Below are 24,075 nucleotides of genomic sequence, written 5' to 3' on the forward strand. Positions count from 1 at the left end.
TGAATGCTTGTTCACAGGTATTTGGTTTTAGGAGATTAATGTACAATAAAGGACATTTGCAAGGAATACATACGATTGGGAATCAGAGTCCCAGTTAGTGGGCACTTGTGTAAAAAAGGAAACTTCTAACAAAATAATCTTTACCAGATGATGCTAAACCCTCATTTCTTAACATACCTTTTTGTTTTGTAATCTCTTGTGAGGTGATCTTTAGAACTTTTAGATTAGTTTCATCTTACTCTCCTTTAATATGTTGATTTTACTATTTATTTTAAGTAAGTGAACTGTTCAAAGTTAAAATCTAGTTTAGTAAGTCCTATTCTCCAGCTAAATATGTAGCCTGATGACAGAGGCATACATGATAGGGATAAAACCAAACTGAAAACTAAAGTTCTATATTTGATACTTTGTAAAAATGAAGTTATAAATTTTACAATATCTGAGTTATTATAGAATGTAATTTATGCTTCAATGATGTTATTATTTAGAGTTCCTATTTTATTAGCTAGACAAGTTATAGTTAAAGTTATAAGTTATCTATTTTAATATGTAATCTTTAATATAATAATGCCACTTAGTATTTGGTATTTAGTAACCTACCCAGAAGCCACCCGATCTATGTTGGGAGAGTTGACTACTTGAATAAAACTCAGGTTTATGTTAGGAAGGAAGTAGGATGTAATGGGTACTAATTAGCAATCAACAGTGTCTACTACAATTTTTCTGTTTTTCTATCAAGTTTTGACAGTATATCTTGACCTCTATTAAAAAATGGATATTAATGCCTTCTACCCTTTTTTCTACATACCCTGTCCCAATTTAACTTCTCAACTCTTAACAATGTTAAGTAGTTTATCAAGATCACATCCAACAGTGTTAAGTAATTAAATCAAGATCACATAACTAGTGAATGTCATAGTTAGGGTTTAAAATCATTATTTTACTAATGTGCACCTATGGAAAAATCTGGGAGGAATTTCATTCTCTCTCTATACACGCGCTACTATAACAGAATTATGTTACAACTAACCCCTTTTCAGATCCTTCAGAAAATGACAGCTTTCTCACTTAACCTTTAACAATAACTGCTGCCTGATTTGTACACAAATGGAGTGATGACATTACGTACTTGAAATAATTAACTCATTCACTTAATAAATAACTCTCAGGGTTCAGTAAGGTTAACAGAACAGTCTCAGATGGAAACTAACAACTTTCTTAAAATATCAACCAAAGTATCTGAAACCAAAATAATTTGGAAATAATCTCAGCAACAACAACTACATATATATATGCATAAAGCTAATAAAAACTGTGCAGAGACTTTAGGAGAGAAATTACAGATATATCATAATAACAATCACTCAATATTATAACTTCAATTAAAAATGCGAATTCTCCTCAGATAATTTATATAAGTTTAATTCGCTTGTGAGTTATTAAAACATACAGGCTAGACTCGTAAGAGTGAAATATGAATGAAACTGAATAGCTGCCAAGAAAGACACACATCTTAGTAATAATTATTTTCAGTAATTATTATTGTTAAAAAGGCAATTCAATCAGCATAGAAAAAATGGATTGTTCAGCAAATGTTATTGGGAAAAATGCCTAAAGAAATGTTAGAAAGGTGCTCTATTTCTAACCAAACCATGTACCATAATAAATGGACTGGAGTTAAATGTGGAGAAATGAGGACAAAATGAAAATGTAAAATAAATACACTAAAGAGAATATTTATATAATTCTGTGGTAGAAAAGACTTTTTAATACCTAACTCTGAAAGTAGAACTAATAAAGGAAAAGATGGCTACATAAGACTACATAAACATATAGTTCTGCACATTCATAAAATATAATAAACATACTTAAAGTACAAATGACAAAATGGGAAAATGATTTGCAGACAGGACAAAAGCTGACACTAATTAAAAAAAATTCTCTTGCTAATAAACAAGATAAACAGACCAAAAGAAAAATCAGTAATGGGCATGGTAAGGGATTTAAAATGGAAAAAAAAGGTTAGCCTACAGTGCAGAAAAAAGAAGGCCTTGTATACTGCTACTTGCAATAATTTTGGAGCATAATTTGCTACATATTTGTAGCCTTAAAACATATATAAGCTTTTTCTACCATTTCTACTTCTGGAAATACATCTCAAGTAAATACTCAGATGTGGGCAAATATTTATTCAAAAATATCAGAAAATAAATGAATGATAACTAACTAACCTTAATATCCCATAACAGTAGATAGCTTAAGTAGATCATGATGATAATCACAGAATTTTAAGGAAAACAAAGGTTAAAAGCTTTATAAACAATATGATCTATTTTTTTGTAAGACAAATAAGTATATGTATATAAAATAGTCTGAAGGACACTAAAAGTGATCTTTAAATAGAAGAACTATGGAGTGTTTTGAGCTTATAATTTTATTTGTATGTTCTGATTTGCTATAATGAAATATATTACTTACAAAACTTTAAGTTATTTTTATAAGGAAACAAGGCCATATTTTTGGCCGTCCTAGAAATGTTGCTTTCCCTAATTTATACTCTGATATTCCCTCAGGTTTTATAAAAGAATACCATAAAACACAATGATAGAAAACTTGATACTGCATTTGCTCTGAGGATATTTTTGAGGACATTGCCTAATCTATCTTTCAATATGACCTAGAGAAGAAATCATGTAAAAAATCCTTTTAAGGTGCCAGAAAAACCTTTGCTTACCCTTAGGAATTTGTTTCTTTTCTTAGATCATGGGAATCATTTATTTGTGTATTTTACTTTTATTTTTCTTTAGGCAGCCAGAATATTTAAAACCAAATAATTCATCTAATTGCAGTTACTATGGAAGGCTATATGGCTTATGTATCAGCCTATCCACCCTCATCTGGTCTTTATAGTCCATTTTGATTAATAAATTCCCTTGTCCTGCTATTTCATTGACTATATCTTTTAAAACACCTCAAATCTTTTTGAGTTAGGGTATAAATAGTTAGGTATGATATTCTCATTATTATCAGCTTTTATGTGACAGTATACAGCCAAATATAGTCTCCATTGGAATAAGTATTCCCAATATGATTTATTTCAGAAGGCCCGATTTTAAAAATAAAGGTAAATGTGGCATTGTTGTTTTGATAAATGGGTCAAGAGATTAAGTCGTTATTATTTTAAGACCTTAAGGAAGGCAATTTTAAAATACCTATCAGTATTAAATTAGATCATGAAAGGCAGGGACAACATCCGTCTAAAACACTATGTAAACTGTCTAGATCAGGGGTCCCCAGCCCCAAGGCAGTGGACCAGTCTGTGGCCTGTTGGGAACCAGGCTGTACAGCAGGTGAGCGGCGGGTGTGCAAGTGCTAGCATCACCGCCTCAGCTCCACCTCAGATCATCAGGCATTAGATTCTCATAGGAGCACCGGTCCTTGGTGCCAAAAAGGTTAGGGGCCGCTAGTAGATGCTTCCTATCAAAACAGCCTTCTAGTAAATGCTTTATGGCATATGTGGTCAGAGATAACATTGAGAGAGAGGTGTCACTGGTGCCTCTCTTTTTTCACTCCAAAGAACCCAGCAAAGGATCTGATATTAGAAAAGAACCACCTTTCGCACTTCAATATAAGCCAGAAAAAGAGAAACTTCCAGTAAGCTTCTGCCCTCTTACAGAATTGCTTCCTTCCCTCTCTCCATCCCTTACTTGCTCTTTCAATGAAACAAAGAGTAATCTGCCTGATGAGACTGATGACAGCTTGATGTCACTGACCACATTACTATGCTTGACATGTTCTTTGTTTCTAGGACTAAGTTCAGTGATTTTGTGCTCCAGTCTACCTGCAGTAGGCAGATCATAGAGGCATATCTTTACTTTCTCTTGTTTCATTACTGAGCCTGTAAACCAGCCTTGATGCAGCTGGTTGGGTTAGGGTATTTAAAGTTTATTTTCTTAATCTGATTCTCCCTTGCAGCTGGGTTCTTGGATTTTCTTTTAGGGAAGAAAATGTGCCATGTGTTTTCTTCAGTGTTACTATTAATGAAGTACATACTTTGAAACCCATTAAATCCTCTACGGTTGGGGAGAAAATGTGGAGATAGATTTATTTTCTTTTAACGTTTAGCACACAGGAGCATGCTCAATAAATATTAGCTCTGCTTACCTCTGTCATTCTTCCCTTTTTTTCTTAGAAGTTCTCTATGCTCTACATTTTTTCCTCTTTCCATTAGTATGTTTTAAATACTGTGTTTTATTCCATCTTTACATGATAATTAGATAAACAAGTCCTTGCTTTAATTTACCTTCTTCTCATTCAAGAAGAAAGATGTTAACAATATGAAGGTTGAGGAGATATGGAGTTTGGGGGAAAAGCATAATAGTTGTCTTCAGATATTTACAGATTTATTCTCTGAGACTCCAGAGGAAATATTAGGGCCAAAGAATGAGTAGTAGTAGTAGAAGGCAGGCATGGGGAATAAACAAATCAATAGGGATGCTTCGAATTTTAATGGAATATCCTTGACACTGGATAAGCTGAAGACTGAACAACGTCTAGTGAGGATATTTTCAAAAAAGATCTCAGCATAGTGTAGGGTTTTAGAGATGAGAGCCTATTTTTATCTATGCTTCTATGATTTCATGATTTTTAACAGAGTTCTATGAGTTGAATAAGCACTGTTTTATAAACTGTAGAGTGAAAAATTACACTGTTTATGATTTTCAATAAATTTTTCATAATACTTTATAAAGTACTTTAGACCTGGAACAAAAGGTAGTCAATAATCAGGCAATCATGTTAATGCAAGAGAACAGTTACCTGTCTGAAAAAAGACTCTGGAAATAATTGTCCGACACAATGGGCAAGGAGTGCTTGCAGGATTGTCTTTGGCAAGAGTCCGTAAGCAGGGCTCACAGAAGATGTGGTGGCAAGGATAACACATGTATGGGTTGAAATAAACATCAAGACACACTGCACAGATGTAGCTTTCCTTTTCCTCTGCATATTCATTGTCGTCATCTGTACTCATCTCATTATTCAAACTCTGCAAAACATAAGCAAAAACTATTTTTCTTAGTTTAGTATGAAATTGGTTTCCTTGAAAAAGAGCTTGACTGTATATTTTGTTAAAAATGAATGAAAATATTTATGAAAAGCATATACTATCTGTTACTGTGACATATTCAAACTGACAGAAATGCTAATTTGCAAAGCGAGAAAAAACTGAAAACATATATGAAAAACTCAGAAGTCTTAATTTTTTTAAAGTATTTTTATATAATGCTAAATGTTAAAATATACCTAAGCACATTACGTATACCTGTATATCTACTTAACGAGCACTAGTTATGTGTTAGGTGTACCAGTCCCAGGACTGCAGGCAGATTCCTCATCTATCCTACTCCCACCACAACAAATAAACTGACTGTCACAAGGTTATGAAGCCTTGTATGGGCATCTACACATGATGAAAGTGAGGACAAGAGGATATCATACTTCATCTTCATATTATGCGTGAAGCATTCTTTATACTTTGCACCTTCCTGGACCTCAAAGCCAAGAAAAGGCCAAACCCTGAGGTATGTTAGGAAGCAGACAAGGCAAAGAAATGTATAGTAATTCTGGGATCAGCCCTCCATCTGGGACATATGATGAGACCCCATCCCCATCCCAGTGGGACAGCTAAAAAAGAGGCAATTAAGAGGTAGTTACGAAGAGGCAGCTCAGAGGTTAACAGCACAAGGCCTGGTAGCAGAACTCCTGTTACTTAACCTCACAATTTCCTCATCTGTGAGGATGTGCTGAGGATTAAGTGAGGTTAAAGTGTTTAGCACAGTTCCTGGCACATAGTAAATATTCAATAAATGTTAGCCACAACCATGTACCTGCCCTCTCCCCCAACCCTTTCTCCCAGTCCATCTTCAAAACCCTGTAGGTTTTTCTAGAGCCTTGAGAAACAGTTCCAACCAGGCCTGAACTCAGTCCACTGAGGCATAATGGGAATCTACACAGTATAATTTTCTCCTCACTTTAATGTTTGTGAAAAATGGAGATCGACGATTAATATTTGAGTGGGCCTTTAATAAATATTTGTAAGTTACATGAAAATGTAAAAGTTATGTAAATGAGGCCAACGGAGCTTTGAAAATACAGAAAAATCTTCTTATTGGACACACTATCATTTGATTTATCCAGATGGCTTTGCTTTCCTTCTGTCAGTCTCTTTCCACCACTTGTTGGTAATTTCTCTTTTATAAAGGACGTATTAGAGTCTTCAGCCCATTTATTTTTAATTGGGTTGTCTGATTTTTCTTACAGGCTTATAGGCATTTTTATTTAACCTAGTTATTTTTTGCTATTGGTTAGATGTGCTGCAAATATATATATTTTTTGTCTGGTTTGCCTTTTCACTCCTTTCATGGTGTCTTTTAATGAAACGAAATTATTAATTTTAAAGGACATTTTTCCTTTATGGTTAGTGCTCTTTGTGTCTTAAGAACTCTTGCCCTTTCCTAAGGTCATAAAAATAGCATTATTTTGCATTTCATAGTATTTCATAATCCTAAAATCTACCTAAAATTGATTTTCATGTACAGTGTGTATTAGAGGAACATTTCATTTTTATTCTTTGTGTAATTCTTAATTGGAAAGGCCATTTATTGCAAAGACTTTCCTTTCCTCCACTGCTCTGAAGTGCCATGTTGTTATTAAGAGGCCAAATACATCTGGCTGGTTCAACTTCTAGGGCTTTATTTTGTTCCTTTAATTAACTGTCTATTCCTATGCCATAATCAGAATCTATTACTGTAGCTTTATAATAAAGCCTCAATATCTGGTAGAGGAAGTTCTTCATATTATTGTTATTCCTCAAGACTGTCTTTGCTATTCTTGGTCTTTCCATGACCATACAAAATTTGAAATTATCGAGTTCTTTTTTAAAAAGTCAGAATTCTTATAGGAACTGCATTAAACTTGCAGATAAATTTAGGAAGAGTTAGAAATCTTTACAAATAGAATTTAAAAATACATGAGCTTGGTTTATCCCTCCATTTATTAAAATATTTCAAAAACTATCTTGGTAGAAGTCTTTTTTTCTACTTTTATTACTTTAATCTTTTCTGAACTAACCCATTCTTATTAATATACATTACATGCTCTATTATCTGTCACATCAAAATGAAACAAACACATAAAACACCAAACCTCTCCAGCTCATGCTATATTCCTATATTCCCTTTCACAGAAAAACTCCTCAAGAGAATTGATCATACTACTTGGGATTTCTGCTCCATCATCTCCTATCCACTCTTCAACTCATTCTAACTTGGCTTCTGCTCTTAATGATCTATTGAAACTGCTCTTGTACAAGTCACTAACAACCTCTGCTATAGCCAAATCCAGGAAGCTCTTCAGAACTACATTCCTCAGTCTTTCAGCATCATTTCCTAATTAGACCAGGACATCTTTCTTGACACCTACTTAATGCCTTCTTCTTACATTTGAAATAAAGAAATTAAATCAATAATTAATTACTTTTCAAAACAGCACCAGGCCCAGATGGGATCACTGGTGAATTCTACCAAATATTTAAGAGAGAAATTATATCAACCCTCTACAATCTCTTTAAGAAGGCAGAGCAGAAGGAATACTTCCCTAACTTATTCTACAAGGCCAGCATTTCCTTAATACGAAAAACCAGACAAAAACATTGTAAGAAAACTATAGATCAATATTCTCATGACATATAAGCAAAAATTCTTAACTAAATATTAGCACACTGAATACAACAATACATAAAAAGAATGATACACCATGACTAAGTGCATTTTACTAAGTGAAAGAAGCCAATCAAAAAGGCTTCATACTCTGATTTCAACTGTATGACATTCTCGAAAAGGCAAAACTATGGAGACAGTAAAATGATCAGTGGCTGCCAGGATTGGGATGAATAGGCAGAGCATAGAGAATTTGTAGGGTGGCAAAACTACTCTGTAGGATACCATAATGGTGGATACATGTCATGTTGTTTGTAGCATTTTACCCACAGTAGAACTTCTTTCAAAATCAGAGTCAATCTTCTTAAGCCCTACCATTGCTTTATCAATTAAGTTTATGTAATATTCTAAATCCTTTGTTGTCATTTCAATAATCAACAATCAAAGGGCTAGCTATGAAAAATAGGAAGTGGCAGTGAGGGTCTTATGGCAGTGATGACAGTCGTGGCATTTCAGGAATTCTGTGTATTTGATGTAAGCCTCTAGATAAGACAGGAGCAAGGCAAAAAGGTCTAACACCCAGAGTGAAGGGAGAAAAGATGGTTCCAAAGTTACTAACATGAATCAGAGCTCCAGTCCAAATGGAAACATGAGTGGAAATGAGGAAGGCCACGCTGGGCCAGCTCAACGGAAGGTACAAGCTGTACTTGGTAGCTAGCATGACAATTTCTAACCCATCCTCTGGTACCTCAAAGTTAACAAGCTTAGGTAGGATTGGTTCAGATGCAATTGTGAGGCTGAGCTGGGCAAAGCTGAGTCAGGCAATGTTTTGCATTGCCTATGTTTGCACTATATAGGATTCCAAAGTAAAAAAGTCTGACTACACATATCATTAATTGTGATTTTTTTTTTTCTCCTAGCATTTTAACATTTCTGAAGTTGTTATGTAATTTTAACCAGATATATGTCTTTCATTTAAAAATCTTCCCACCTCTCCTCAAAGGCTTTCTTAAATTGACTGTCAATCCAAGGTATCTTAAAAATTCAGGAAATGTGGCAAATTTGCCTTTAAGTCAAACGAATAAATATTTGCTATGCAACAATAACATTTATTTAGTACTTACTATGTGCTAGGCTTAGTACTAAGTGCTTTTATATAAAATATCAAATTTAATTCTCATAACAACTATTATCTTTCCTATTATGAGCTGAATGTTTATGTTCCCCCAAATTCATATGTTATGATATTGAGAGGTGTGGGGCTTTGGGAGGTAATTAGGTTTGGATGAGGTCATGAGTGTGGCACCCTTGTGAAGGGATTTTTTGCCATTAGAAGAGAAGACTGAGATCTCTTCCTCTCTCCCTCCCCCTGCTTCCATGCACACACATACTGAAGAAATGCCATGTGAGCACACAGCCAAAAATGGGCTGTCTACAAGTAAAGAAGTGGGAACTCACCAGGAACTAAATTTGCTGGCACCTTGATCTTGGACTTCCTAGCTCCAGAACTGTAAGAATGCACGTCTATTGTTTAAGCCACCCAGTTTATGGTATTTTATTGTAGCAGCCCACATAGGCTAAAACAATCTCCATTGTACAGATTAATAAACTGAGGCTCAGAATGATTAAGGTTAAAGTTAAAACTTATTTAAGTCACAGCTCCGCTTGACTTCATGGCCCAAACTCTGAACCACTTCTCTATATTGCAACCATGAAATTTAATACTGGGCTTCCAATCGCACATTACTTTCTCTATCAGCTTTTTCAATATTTTTCATACATGTTCATCGTTCTAGTCCAAGACACAATTGTCCTTTGCCTAGATTGCTGCAATAGCCTCCTAACTGGTCTCCCTCTTCATACTTGCTCTCTTTCCTCCCTCCATTTTCCCTATAGTCTATTCTTAACTCAGAAACTAGGGGGATTGTTTTAAAATATCACATCATGTCACAAGATTGCTCAAATCTACAAGGCTCACAAAACTCACTTGGAGTAAAAACTACGGTCTTAATAGTGGCTTATGGGTCCTGCATAATGCTTCCCAGCCACCCTTACTTCTCTAACCTCACCTCCTAGGACTGTCCCTCACCATACTCCAGCCACATGGGCCTTTTTACTGTTTCTATTCTTACCTTAGATGCACACTTTTGTCTTATGATTTTTACAATTACTGTTCTCTCTGTCTAGAATGCTTTTTGCAAATAGGTTTCTTACCTCCTTCAAGTCACTGCTAGAAAGTAAGATCCATGAGGACAATAACTGTCGTCTGTTTTACTCGCTGATGTAACGCCAAGAGCCAAACACAGTGCCTGACATGTAGTAGGAACCAAATAAATATTGGTTGAGTGAATAAATTGTAGAAGATAGATTACTAGTCAATAGAAGGCAGATCTTATTTTAGGTAAGATATTGGGAAGAGAAGGACACAGTTAACCCTTCATTAAGTCATCAACAGAATGTAGTAAGTATACTGATAACTCTAAACAGTCTCAAATATATTTAGAGTCTTAATAAATATCTATTGTACAAAATTAATACAGAAAATACAAAGTAAAAATGAAAGCCACCCATTAGCCAGAATAATCACTATTATTTAACTATATTTACAAATATATGTAAATATAAATGCCTAATTTTTTCCTATGTATAAACTACCTTTAATTTAAGAAATAAAATTAATACGTCAAATGAAAAACCTTCTGCACAGAAAAGGAAATCATCAATGAAACAGGAGACCTACTGAATGGGAGAAAATTTTGCAAATCATACATCTGATAAGGGGCTAATATCCAAAAAATATGAAGAACTCATACGATTCAACAGCAAAAAAAAAAAATCTGATTTTTTAAAAAAATGGGCAGAGGATCTAAATAAACATTTTTCTAAAGATGACATGAAAAGATGTTCAACATCACTAATCATCAGGGAAATGGAAATCAAAACCTCAATGAGATATCACCTTGTACCTTTTAAAATACCTATTACCAACAATATAAAAAAAGAAGTGTTTATGAGGATATGGACAAAAGGGAACCCTTGTACACCATTGGTGGGAATGTAAATTGGCACTGCCACTATGGAAAACAGTATGGAGGTTCCTCAAAAAATTAAAAGTAGAGCCGCCATATGATCCAGCGAGTCCACTTGTGGGTATTTATCCAAAGAACACAAGAGCACTAACTCAAAAAGACATATGCACTCCCATGTTCGCTGCAGCATTATTTCAATAGCCAAGATATCGAAATAATCTGGGTCCACCAATAGGTAAATGGATAAAAAAGATGTGGTGTGTACATACAATGGAATTCAGCCATAAAAAAGAATGAAATCTTGTCATCTGAGACAACATGGATGGACCCTGAGGGCATTATGCTAAGTGAAATAAGTCAAAGAAAGACAGATATTGTATCATTTCACTTATATGTGGAATTTAAGAAACAGTCACAACAACAACAAGAAATAGAGTTCATAGATACAGAGTAAATTGGTGGTTTCTATGAGGGGCTGGGAGAAATAGGTGAAGGGGATCAAAAGGTACAAATTTCTAGTTATAAATAATTAAGTCACAGGGATGTAATGTATAGCATGGTGACTACAGTTAATAATATTGTATTGCATATTTAGAAGCCGCTAAGAGAATATATTTTAAAAGTCCTCATTACAAGAAAAATACATTTTGTAACTATGTACAGTGACAGATGTTAACTAGACTATTGTGATCATCTTGCAATATATAAAAATATCAAATCATTATGTTGTATACATGAAATTAATATGACATATATCAATTACACTTCAATTTGTATACCTGAAACTTACTGGATTTCCTTAACCAATGTCACCATAATAAAAATAAAGAAATAAAACAAAAAACAAAAAAAATTAAGATCATCCTCTCTCGACATGTTCTTCCCTAAAGATACACATGTATAAATATCTCCTATTAAAAATAACAGAAAAACCTCCCCTTGGATGCTACATTTCCATAGCTACAATCACTTCTCTTTAGAATCAAGTTCCTGAAAAGAATATCATCTCTGTCTATTCTTTCCCACTACCCACTTAAAATAAAACTGCTCTAGCCAAAAGTCATCTATGACCTGAATGCCACATCCAATATAATATTTTTATTCTCACTGTGCAGCGTTTAACGTTGTTGGTCAATTTCTTCTCTTAAAATTGTCCTTTTCAAGAATGCCACTTGAATCAGAGTCTCCTTTTAATTTCTAACTCCATTTCTTTTTCTCTCTTTTCTTCCTTTGGCCAGCCACTAAACGCTGGCATTCTTCAGGTAGTGCCCAGCCTTGGACCTTTTTCTTTTCTAACAGTACATCTTCTCTTTCAGCAATCTCATCTTTCCTTCTTGTATAGTTTTAGCTACTACTTGTCATGCTGATGACTCAATAATCTCTAGTTTTAGCCCAGATCACTCTCCTGAACCCCAAATCTAGTAATCTATGAATATCCATTAATCTATTAGATATTCATCTCTCTGTGGATTTGCTACCCAGGAATCAGGGAAACAGTGTGTTCAAAGTTAACTTTTCCCTTTAGCCTGTTCCTCATCTGAAACCTTAGTGACTGTTACCACAATCCAATTGTTATTCATCTAAGAAAGAAATTCAACAATCATTTTAGATTTTTCCTTTATCTTCACTTTTTACATCTTGCCAGCATTTGATTTATATATATTCCACTTGCTTAACAGCTCTCCCTTTTACTCCCCTGCTTTCTTCCCATTGTCACTGCCGCAGTTCAGCCCTCATCATCTCTTGTGTGCACTTAGCATCTCCTCTTGCACGATCCCTACAGTTCATGTTCTGTACTGTTGCCAGCCAGATCTTTCTGAATGGAATCTGGAATACACTGCTGTGTGTGTCTTCTAGAAGGAAAGGAATTTTTCACTCTTTTCGGTCCAGAGAAACCTCCACCCAGCCTCAGGTAAAGGATTTACAATTCAGGTGAATCAGTTTACAGGTATCTGAACAAACCATTTCACTAACTGTTAGATGAGTTAACTATGCTAAAAATGCAGGTCCTGCCACCATTTTCCTCTCCTCTCTTTTTTTTTCACATGATACTATAATGCTCAGAAATCTGACACTTCTAGGCTGAGAAGCCAGCTGGTTTGCTGGTAACAAATATGAATCTGGAGCTTTATTTTCTAATTAAAAAGTAACCCATGCTTATGGTAACAAATGAAACAACACAATAAATTACAAAGGAAAAGCAAATTGTGGCAGACACTATCTGTTGGATAACCCAATACTTTTCCTAAATCTTTTTTTCCTTTATAAGAACAATTATCCATTATGTAACCCAGAAAGCCTAAACCGTTATTTTCCTAGGCTTTCTTATAGCCTGAGTTGGCCCAACTTTGGCCAATGAGACATGAGGAAGGCATGCTGACAGCTTCTGGGAAAGCTTTGGATTTCCCCATAATAAGGGCAGAAATAGCTGACACTATCCCTTTCCTTGAACATAATGGTCCTGATATTTGGATCTGTGTCAGCCATCTTGCAACATGACACAACATGCATGAGAACAGAAGGAAAGCAGAGACAAAGTTAGAGTCTGCATCCTTGATTGCAGAAAACTGACTCTCTCTAAACTTATTTTATGAGAAAAATAAACACTGTTTCTGTCATTCAGGGTTTTTTTTTTTTTTATTTTCAGCTAAAATCACAATAATCATCTACATTCCACCTGCCCATCCCTATTTTCCACATGCAACATTGGTGAAGCCTTTCATATCTTCTCTTGGCTCATGCAAAATATAAAAGCACATGTGCACATAAATATTCTGCTGCCACTTTTTTCACTTAGCAAAAAGTCATGAATATCTATTAAGTTAGTACTGATCTCTTCCCCTCATATTTTAAAACAGAGACACACATATTATAAAAAAAAAAAAAGATATATATCCGCTTTATATATCACAGCTTCACACTTCTCTTTTGCGCACACCTCCCCCCCTCTCTCCGCTCTCTGGACACGAGACCCCCCCCAGAGTCCCCCGTCTCATTTCTTGTAATGTCTCATCATGTACCTTACCATTTCCTGAGACCTGATCACTCTCCTTTTATTACTCTACCCTCTGTAAAATGTTCCACCTCCCCCTTTATGCCCTTACTATTCTTTTTATACCTTCCACAATATCTAAATTGATTGTCTACATATGCTCCCCCACCCACCCAGTACATTTATAAGTCCCGTGTGGACATGGACTATATTTTTTTTCTTAATTCTGGGACCTGAGGGGAAGAATAGAAATTTGGATCAAGGACAGCAGTGGAGAGGAAATCTGAGTTAAGGGGACAACATGGGGAAATCATGGAGTATGTGGATGAGGTATCTGTCATTCTGACTGGAAACAGTTTTTCCAGTAAGGAAGAGGTAATATTCCTTGGAGACCTAAGGTGGATCAGTTGCTATTGATTAGGAATGGGAAATCTATAGACCATGGGCCAGATACAGCCTTCTGCCTGTTTTTGTAAATACGATTTTGTTGGAACACAACCTTGCTCATTTGTCTATGTACTCTGTATTACTGCTTTTTTGCTACCACGGCGGAACTAAGTAGTTGTGACAGAGACTGTATGATCAGCAAAGCCTACAGTATAGGCCATTACTTGCCAGCCTGACAAGTTTCATTATGTTGCTGAAGGTAATATAGCACTAATAATTTCCACCACAATCAACAAATACTTATTGAGGGAGCTAATAAGCACTATTTCAGGCCTTAGGGATTTTCTTAATCTGCTCAGGATACAATAACAAAATACCATAGACTTATTTTTCACAGTTCTAAAGACTAGAAATCCAAGATCGGGTGCCAAATATGGTTGGTTACTGGTGAGGGCTCTCTTTCTGACATGCAGATGGCTGCCTTCTCTCTGTGTGATCACATGGCCTTTCTTCTGTGTATGTGGAAAGAGATCTCTCTTTTCCTTTTCTTATAAAGCCAGCAAACCCATGGGATCAAACCCCAACCCATATGAACTTCTAAAAAAACCCTAGCTCCAAATATAGTCACATTGGGGTTAGAGCTTCAACATACAAATTTGAGGCAGACACAGTTCAGTCCATAAGCGGGATACACAAGGCACGAGGGATGCCGCAGTGAACATATCGAGCAAGTAAGACCTATAAACTAGTTCTTTAAAAAAGAAGAAAAAATGTGAAAAGAAAATATTTTCAAGAATGTGAGTGTTAACTGGCAGAAGGAGGCAGTAATTAAGGAATGAAGTGCAAATGGCTTGAACCAGAGTGATTGTGTTGGGAATTTAAGACATTTCGAGACCAAAATCAGCAGGAGCTAATTTTCATTTGAGTAGAGGACACATTGATTTTTTAATAAATAACTTTGATTTATTATATATACATTTTTTGATATAATAAATAATTTTTAAGCCTTAAAATAATCATATCTCTTGAGTTCACATTATTTTGATTTGCATTCCCCTATTACTTTGGACGGTTTTTTAAAAAGAAGTCACTTCTAGGCAGGTGAGAAGTCTCATTGGGCTACCACAGAAAGAGAACACAGGTCTATCTATATCAAAAGCCATTTTGCAGCCTCTAGTGACAATCCTTACAGTTGTCAATCAGTTCCAGATGCACTAAATTCAGCTACTTCTAAACCACAGCATATCATACAATTACTTTAGAGAGTAAAGAGGTCTTTTAGTCTTCTTTCTTTAGTAAACATCTTAGGTCTGTTATCTTATCCCTTTCTTCTTTATTTTCTCTGTTTCTTTGTAGCAGAAAAACATTTCTATATTAACCAACGTGTTTCTGTTTCCAGTCTGGTTATCCATGACCCATTTTCTCCAATCAGGCAGAAACAGATAATGTTTTATTAACTCAAGGAATGGATAACCCAGCAGTACATGGATAATAAAGAAATTATTAAATTTTGGCATTTGATTTTCAAAAGCCTAGGATTCTGAATATAAATGATAGATTTGCAAGATCTTTTTCCTGCTCCTCTTATCCCTGTGCCTTTATACACAACACATACTAGATAAAGATTCTGTGGGGCAGGACTCTGGTAGATCTCTGAGAAAGCATTCTACAACATATTCACCTCAGCTTAAAACCACTGGGAGTATGATGGACAGGATAGAATATTTCATCAGGTTTTGGGTTGTGACAGCAGGGGAGCCCAAATCTCCAGTCTCCAAAATATAGTCTAAAGAAGAAGCAAGGTCTCAGAATGCTCTCATGCTTAGCACAGTAAGGGAGCAGCAGAAGATAGCACTGATTTGGTACTGAGTGGACAGTAAAGAGCTTTCAATTAATACAAGAAGGAAGGTAAAGTAACCATGTAGATAGCTTAGTAGGTATGAACCAGGCCAAATATCCATCCCATCTACCAACATGCTGACACTTGGAAGGCCCAAGAAACTTAGGACACATACCTAGTGAGAAAGTAGAGGAGAAAGCCCTGTATTGATTAAGATTTAGGTTCTAGCCCCTAACAGAAAGAGGGCTAGAGATAGAAATTAAATTGACTCAATTATTCATTCATTCATTCAACAAATATCCATTATGTACTTATTATATACAAATAAAAATAAAAATTATATTTCCTGAATACCTGAATTTGTGGACTTCGATAAATCCCTAGAACAAATTCTTCCTTCTCCTGTCTTTTCACTATATCTTTTAACCTCTTCACATAAACTTGAAGTATGCCTAGCTTTCTTTGAATCTTATTTTATCACATTTTTCTTATGTCTGACACAAAGTTCATTCTAGTCATGGAAAAAGTTTAGATATTAAGGTTATCAGAAAACAGCAGTGATTAAGAAACAGCATATGGAAGTTACTTTAAATATGCAGATGTATATGTTACAGAATTCTTTTCATTTCTGGTTTTTAAAAAATGTAAATTTTTATAAATGTCATTGTTGTGTCATAAAAATCGGTATTTCCAGTCTCAGAATATGATTTCAAATTTGCATAAATGCATATTCTAAATTTGACAGTTTTGAATTTCTAACATATGCTAGCTTCCATATCAGTCATCAAAAATATATTTTAAGAAACAACTAGAAAAGTTTTTTATACCTCCAAAAAAACACTTTTGGTCAATATGGGGAACCAACCCAAAGCAGTAAGCCTCCCTCAAGTGCTAATTAAATAAAATGCTACATAAAGTGTTCAAAAACCTAATATATATGTTGAGGATATAGTTTGAGAGTCAAAACTCTAGGCTCTAAGTATAGCTGTGAGCTAGAAAGGCTGTTTGGTCTGAAGAACATGGTACAGAAGCCAGCTACTCTGGACTGTCAGCAGAAAGATACCAACACTGTAAACCTGCACTATTTGTGGATATGAGGTCTGAATAAGCACTTACTAAGAAGCTTAGAAACCCTGAATAGAAAGAGCAGCATTAAAATAAGTCCAGTACTAGTGAAAGTCATACGACCACAGCAAAGTCAAAAACAAAACTGGCCCCTATTCCTCCACAATTCAGGGCATCTGAGATTCACACAGGAACAACTCCCACTGAAGATAAGCTCACAGTCAAAAATTACAAAGTATACCAGAAAATGAACTGCCAATAAAAAAATATGTCAGTATATGAATGGAAGAATTCACTTTTAAAGAACTACATATAACCAAAAAATAAAAAATAAAATAAGAAACTTTAAAGTGTGGTAAAAGATATTTTAAAATGGAAATATAGTCAATAAGGCAAGAACGGGATATAATATAAAAACACAAAGTGAATTTGAAAATGAACTCAAATGGTGACTGCAATATAAAAAAACAGGTTAAAGAAGACAGATTTAATGAACCAGAAAATACTGCTAAAGTAAACATAGGGGACAATTCATCTTTAAGATTCTCAGTTTATCTTGGAGAGACATGATAGAGACTTCCTTGAACCTCTCTAAACATAAAATAGGGATCACAGAAATTTTAGAAAACCACCTAATTCAGTACTAAAACCAAGGCTTCTCTAAAAACCTACAAGTCTTTCAAATAATACTCTATATGTTACTCTAATAATTAAACTATACAATACTTTTCTAGATAGGCAGTTCCCAATTCCAGTGTCAAATCTGTGGAAATAATCTTTTTTTTTTTTCCCTAACTTATTAAGTCACTGACTCTCTGATATGACTCCACTAAAACCTTCCCCATTCACCATTCCTTTCTAATTCTTCCTGGATCTATATACCTTTTCTTTTTCCAATAGCTTCTCACACTAAACACACAGACACACACAGACATACAGACACAGACACAGACACACAGACACACAGACACACACACATACGATTCCCTTAGTCTTTCCTTTTGTTCTAGCTACCACCCTTCTTTTTTTCTTCCTGTCACAGGCAAACTTCTTAAATAAACTGTCTCTACTTGTTTTCTAAATTTTTTTCACTTCTGCAAATATTCTTCAATCCATTTCCAGCTGTTATTAGATCCAATAGATATTTTTAAGTTTTCAGCTTTCTTGATTGCTTGGTTGCATTTGACAATGTTGATCATTCCTTTATTAAACATTTTAAAATGTCTTTAAGTATTTGCCACTTCTCTTGATTTTTATACATTTTTTACCCTCCTGCTTGTTGCACAAGTGCATCTTCCTTTTACCTCCTTATAAAGTTGGAGCTTCTTAATGCTTACTCCATAACTGCCTTCTTTTTTCTTCTCAATCTATACAATTTTCCTAGGCAATGGACCTACAGCTTCTTCTAATACCTGTATATAGATGACTTTCATATTTCTAATTCCAGCCCCAGCTCCTCTTTGGAACTCTAAAACTACATATCTAAGTGTCTATTTGATATTTCTGTTGTGATATCTTAATGGCATCTCAATTCAGTATGTCTCAAGCTGAACTTGCACTCTTCTCTCCATAACTGAGCCACTGCCAATTTTCTTTAACCTACTGAATCCATCCAGTTCCACAAGCTAGTACTATAGGTGTTTTTCCTTGATATTTCCTCCCAATCTATCAGTAAATCCTGTTTATTCTAGTCCCTGAATTTCTCTTGAATCTATCCATTCCTACTTATCTTTACAACCACTACTCTCTCTTCACCTGGACTAATTTCAATAAATTACTAACCGGTTCTTACATCCTTTTTCGCATCTCATAATTTCTGCACATTCTGCCAAAATAATTTTTCAAGCTGCCATTCTCATGTCTTCTATGGTTTAAAAACCTCCAGTGCCTGCCTATTGCTCTCAGGCAAAAGAACCAACATCTATTCCATGGTCCCTCCAACACCACTCCAGCCTCATCGACTTCATCTATCACCACCTGTGCTATTGCCCTCTGAGCTCTGACTTGTTCTTTCACTTCCTTAAATGTACTAGTCTTTTCAGGATATAGATCTTGGCACATGTTGGTTTGTTTATCCAGAATCTTGGGTACTCATGCCTTTTTACTTAGTTAACTCCTACTCATTAATTAGATTTTGGCTAAAAAGACATGATTTTAGGAAAACCTTCTCTAACTCCTTAATCTAAAATACGTTCCCCACTTATATGCTCTCATAGCAACATGCGCTTCTCATTTACAGCATTTATTATAGTTTGAATTGTACATAGTTGTGTATGAGAGCTTGATTAACATGTGCCACTCCCACTAGACTTTAAGCTTGGTGCCTAATACATTGCCTACTATGTAGTAGTCACACCATATTGGTTGAATGAATGAGGTAATAATACATATTTAATAAATTACCAATGTTTGCAAATAATTTAGTTTTTAAATACCTTATTTCTAATCTATTCTATTTTTATTATCCCTATACTCCAAATCTATTTGCTTTTTGATTTTCTTTCTTGATTGGGGGAAAAGGAGAAAGGTTATAGATAGAGAGTTGTGAAGTATGTGTAAAATTGAAAATGTGTATGAAATTCTCCTCCATGTATGTTATAGTAAGGGGGAAAAAATACACCTGAGAATTGCTGTTCTAGATTGCCAAGTAATAGCTTATTATTATTTTTTAAATAAAACAAAGTTCTAAGAATAGAAATAATCTTTAGACGTTGTGCCCCTTTAGACTAGTCAGCAACATGTGACTAAGGGAACTCAGTTTATTCACTCTATTGTATCCACTGTATGGTGTCCTAGTTTTTACTTACCCTCTGGGAATAAGCAAGCTTTTTGTTAAGTAACTATAACAGGCAGAAAGTAGAACAATCTAGTTCTCCAAAATAGTGCTTCAAGTTTATAACCATCTTTATACTGATGGTTATTAAAAAAAAAAAAAGAAAAAAAAGAAAATATTAGGCACACACTTTATTCTAGTTCCATGGACATCAATAAAAATTCAGTTCGCATATTCAATACATATTCTAGACTTTCAAGGACGATGCTGTGTGTATAATGTTCTATATTAAATTTTTAAATGTTGCTTTATCTGTGGAAATAATCGTATGTTATGGACTGAATGTTTTTCCCCCCAAATTCACATGTTAAAATCCTTAGCTGAAATGTGATAGTATTTGCAGGTGGGGTCTTTAAGAGGTGCTTAAGCCAGGAGGATGGGGCCCTCATGAATAGAATTAGTGCACCTATAAAAGGGGCCCCAGCGAGGTCCTCTGCCCCTTTAAACATGTGAGGACACAGTGAGAATATGGCCATCTCTGAACCAGGAAGCTCTCGCCCAACACTGAATCTGCCAGTGCCTTGATCTTGGACTTCCTAGCCTCCAGAACTGTGAGAAACAAATGGTTTAATCTACCTGTCTATGATATTTTTGTTACACAAGCCTAAGCAGACTAAAACATTGTATCTTCCATTAAAATGGCTGAATATTATATAGAGTACATTTATTGTACTAATTAAAAAGCTAATAAATATAAGAATAAAACACAAGAAATAAAACCCCAAATCATATTTTAACTTGATAACCAAAATAACCAGTGTTTATATTTTATTTATATTTTTGGTGTGTGTGCATGATTTTTTACAAAAATAAGATTATGGTATACATATTTTCCCATTGTGAATATTTTGCAAACTTGTATTCTTTTCATATCCTTCATGGTGGATGCAAAATATTCTAGAGCACTGGTTCTTAATTAGAGTGATTTTGCCCAAAGGGAATACTGGGCAATATCTGGAAACATTTTTTATTGTCATTACTACATGACTGGGGATGTATGAGTGGTACTAGTGCCTATACATCTAGTGTGTAGAGGCCAGGAATGCTGCTAAACATCTTATAACGCACAGGCAGCCCCCCTAACGAAATTATCCAGTTCAAAATGTTAAAAGTGACAAGGCTGAGAAACTTTGTTTCAGTACATAGTGTATTTTAAATGCTGAAATCAATAGAAGATGAAATCAAATCTTACACTGCACTGTCATTAATTTCTGAAGACATATTACTAAATCTCCACTGTATTTTTTCTAGGGGGATGCATAAAGTCCTTTGTAATATTCCTAAACTTCTTTGTGATATATTCCCATTGGGTAGCTTTTGAAAAGCAAAGAAGAATCCAGGCACCTATCCCTAAACATCCAGTTATGAAAATGTAATTCTTACAAAGCATTATACATTTCTTATAGCACTTTGAAACTCTTCTTCCTAGAATTTATCACAATATAATTTTACATTGATTTATGTGTCTCTTCCACTAAATTATAACTTCCAAAAGGCAAGAACCATGTCTGTCTTTTCTCACCACTATGTTATGTTCCCTACCACAAGACCTTAAACATAGTAAGCACTTAAATATTTATTAAATGAATGAATAACAGTAGTAACCAGTGCGATCAAGTAATTACTTTTATAGTTTGGTCATTAAAATAAAATAAAATAAAATAAAAGTGATGTGTATTAATTGCAATTAATATTCAAAAGCAACATATTTATTATAGCAAATGTTTAACATTAAAAGGTTTCAGAATAGTTAAAATTGCAGAAAATACCAACGGCATGTATTCATACACCTTACATTTTGTGACTTTTTTAAATGAATGACTTAATCCAATAATCTGGTTCATACCAGTAGCAATTTTTTTTGTTTATTTAATTTCTATAGTCACCAATTCATCTATTTACTCTTCATTTCAGATCAATACACAGGTGTTAAAGACCAAGCACATGAAATAACTGATTCTTTCAAATAAAGTATTTTATTGTCCAATACTGCTTTTCTCTTTCAACTCTAGTAGACCACAAATTATATTGAAAGAAGTCAGTTGAAGATATCTACAAAACTATTACATGATTACTCAACGGTACAAGATGAACAAAAAATATATCAGTTATATGTGGTCACGCTTAAATTCTTGTTTTTATCAAAATTATCTGAATTTACCTTCAGATAATTTTTTAGTACAAGCAAGATTTTTACATACTATCCTTCAGTAGCTTCAAATCTAATGAGGAGAAACAAAATAAGACAAATAGCTAAAAATTTTGATTACAGTTAAGGTACAGAAAGAAAATTTTTAAATCCTTAAAAATGCATGCTTCAAAGGGCATAAACTGAATTCCCGATTCTGCCAGTTAATATATTTTGTGATCAGAGACAAATTATTAAACTCTCTAAGTCTCAGTTTACTTGAATCTGCACTGTGGGAATAATACCATTTACCTCATAGTTTTATTGTAAGAATTAAATGAGATCATACGCACAAGGTGCACAATAAAAAGCCTGACACAGAGCACATTAAATAAACAACCTCTTTGAGGCCACGGGCATCTTCCACAAATATAAGCCAGAATCTAACCTCAAATATCTAGGGAAGAAAGGTAGGAATATTTTGCAGTAATTTGCTTACTGGTTAGTGGGTGTACAGGGAAATGAAGAGTGTATTTACTCAGTTATGTTCGCTTTTCCTTGCTCAGTGATTTACTGTCAAATTGAAAATGACATAGACTAATACTGCTTTGGTGGTATAAAACCTGGTACTACTGAAGCTCACCATTTAATTTCTCCCGTTGGGCAGGCTGGTTATCGATAATAATACTTTTCTCTAAATTGTGGTACATACAGATGAGACAAATACACTGGTCTACCTATTTATTCCAAAGGCATCTTTTTATGTCTTTCTGTGAAATATAGTTCCTTAAAAATAATAAAACACTAAAGAAGTCTTTTGTTTTTGTGACTGTGTTGGGAAGGAGAGAGGATAGAGGAGGAAACTTATCAGCATGCCATTATGGTGGGCAGAGTCCACCAGGCCCATGGATTTCAGCCAGGCAGTGAATGCCTGCAATAACTGAAAATTGATGTGTACCTCTAAGTTCCAAGCTAAAGTTTTAAAAGTAGGTCATTACTTCACACATATGCTGAAATCCTTTTTGCTCCATTGGAAAATCTGCTTTATTTCAAAAATAAACTTTGAAGTTAGAAAATAAAGTCAGAAGTGAACTGGCTCTTCCAACTTCCAAAGGTACATGTGATTTACTCTGATGTCCCACAGTTTAGCTGTATAGTGGCTTATTAAAAGAGCAATTTATCTCAGATGAACACATCAAGGCCTTCAGTAAGGTTTTAAAAAAATCATTTTCACTTCTACTTAGAAAGGAACAAACAAATAATTTTCAGGCTTTTACTTGGGCACACTGGAATACTGAAAAGAGACTGCTGTGCTCTAGGAGGCACAAAAAAGCAGAGAAGAGGTACCTTGAATTTGCCACACATGGGCTGCTACTGGCAATGATAACCTATCACAGGGGAAATTTTAGGGAGAACAAAACCATCATGTATTTCCTCTTAAAAATTATGAGAGAGGTGTGATAATTTTCAATGGAGAGAATATAAAAAAGACAGCACAACAATAGTAAAGGCATGCCCGAAAAGTGACTAGAGTGAGATGTAGTTAATTTAACGATGTGTCTATGGATGGGTTGTCTCAAAGGAAGTGAAAGATATCAACTATTAAAGAAAGGAGAGAAAAGGCACATGAGAGATAATAATGGTATGAGCAAGGCTATGAACATGAGAATGAGCAATGTGGATGTAGGTATGCAACAAACAGTAGCAATATTAGAGGAAGTAATGACAGATAAATGTGGGTTGGTGGTTCCCTGGTAGAGGATTGTGATGCTGTGCTGTGAATCAGCATAGGTTTCAGGAAACAGTTCTTGTAATAAAGAAGAGTGTTTAAGGAAGAGCTGGCAGCTCCGCACATAACTGAAGGCAGTTAAGGGACTAGAGGTAGGACTCTTTCTCCAAGGTTGCTGTCACAGTCCTAACATATGATGACAAGGACCTGGACCAAATTTGTGGCTGTAGCATTGTACAGAAATGGGCAATAGCAGATAATACATTTTTCTGAGAAAGAAAATTAGAATGTACTGGTTCTTTTGGAATTAATCAGATGGTTCCCTGAAGTTGAAAAATTCAAAATCTTACTTTAATA

General features: G+C 34.7%; 1 protein-coding gene across 1 annotated transcript in view; it reads right to left on the reverse strand.

The window, feature by feature from the left end:
- RNF180 (ring finger protein 180) overlaps nt 1–24,075 on the reverse strand; it is a 100,595-nt gene that overhangs the window by 22,831 nt on the left and 53,689 nt on the right. The window contains exon 5 of the mRNA XM_011371096.2: nt 4,819–5,044. Within this exon, the coding sequence (XP_011369398.1) occupies nt 4,819–5,044 (226 nt within the window). The remainder of the gene's footprint in view (nt 1–4,818; nt 5,045–24,075) is intronic.

This window comes from Pteropus vampyrus, unplaced genomic scaffold (genome assembly GCF_000151845.1).
Source record: "Pteropus vampyrus isolate Shadow unplaced genomic scaffold, Pvam_2.0 Scaffold182, whole genome shotgun sequence".
Classification (NCBI taxonomy): Eukaryota; Metazoa; Chordata; class Mammalia; order Chiroptera; family Pteropodidae; genus Pteropus; species Pteropus vampyrus.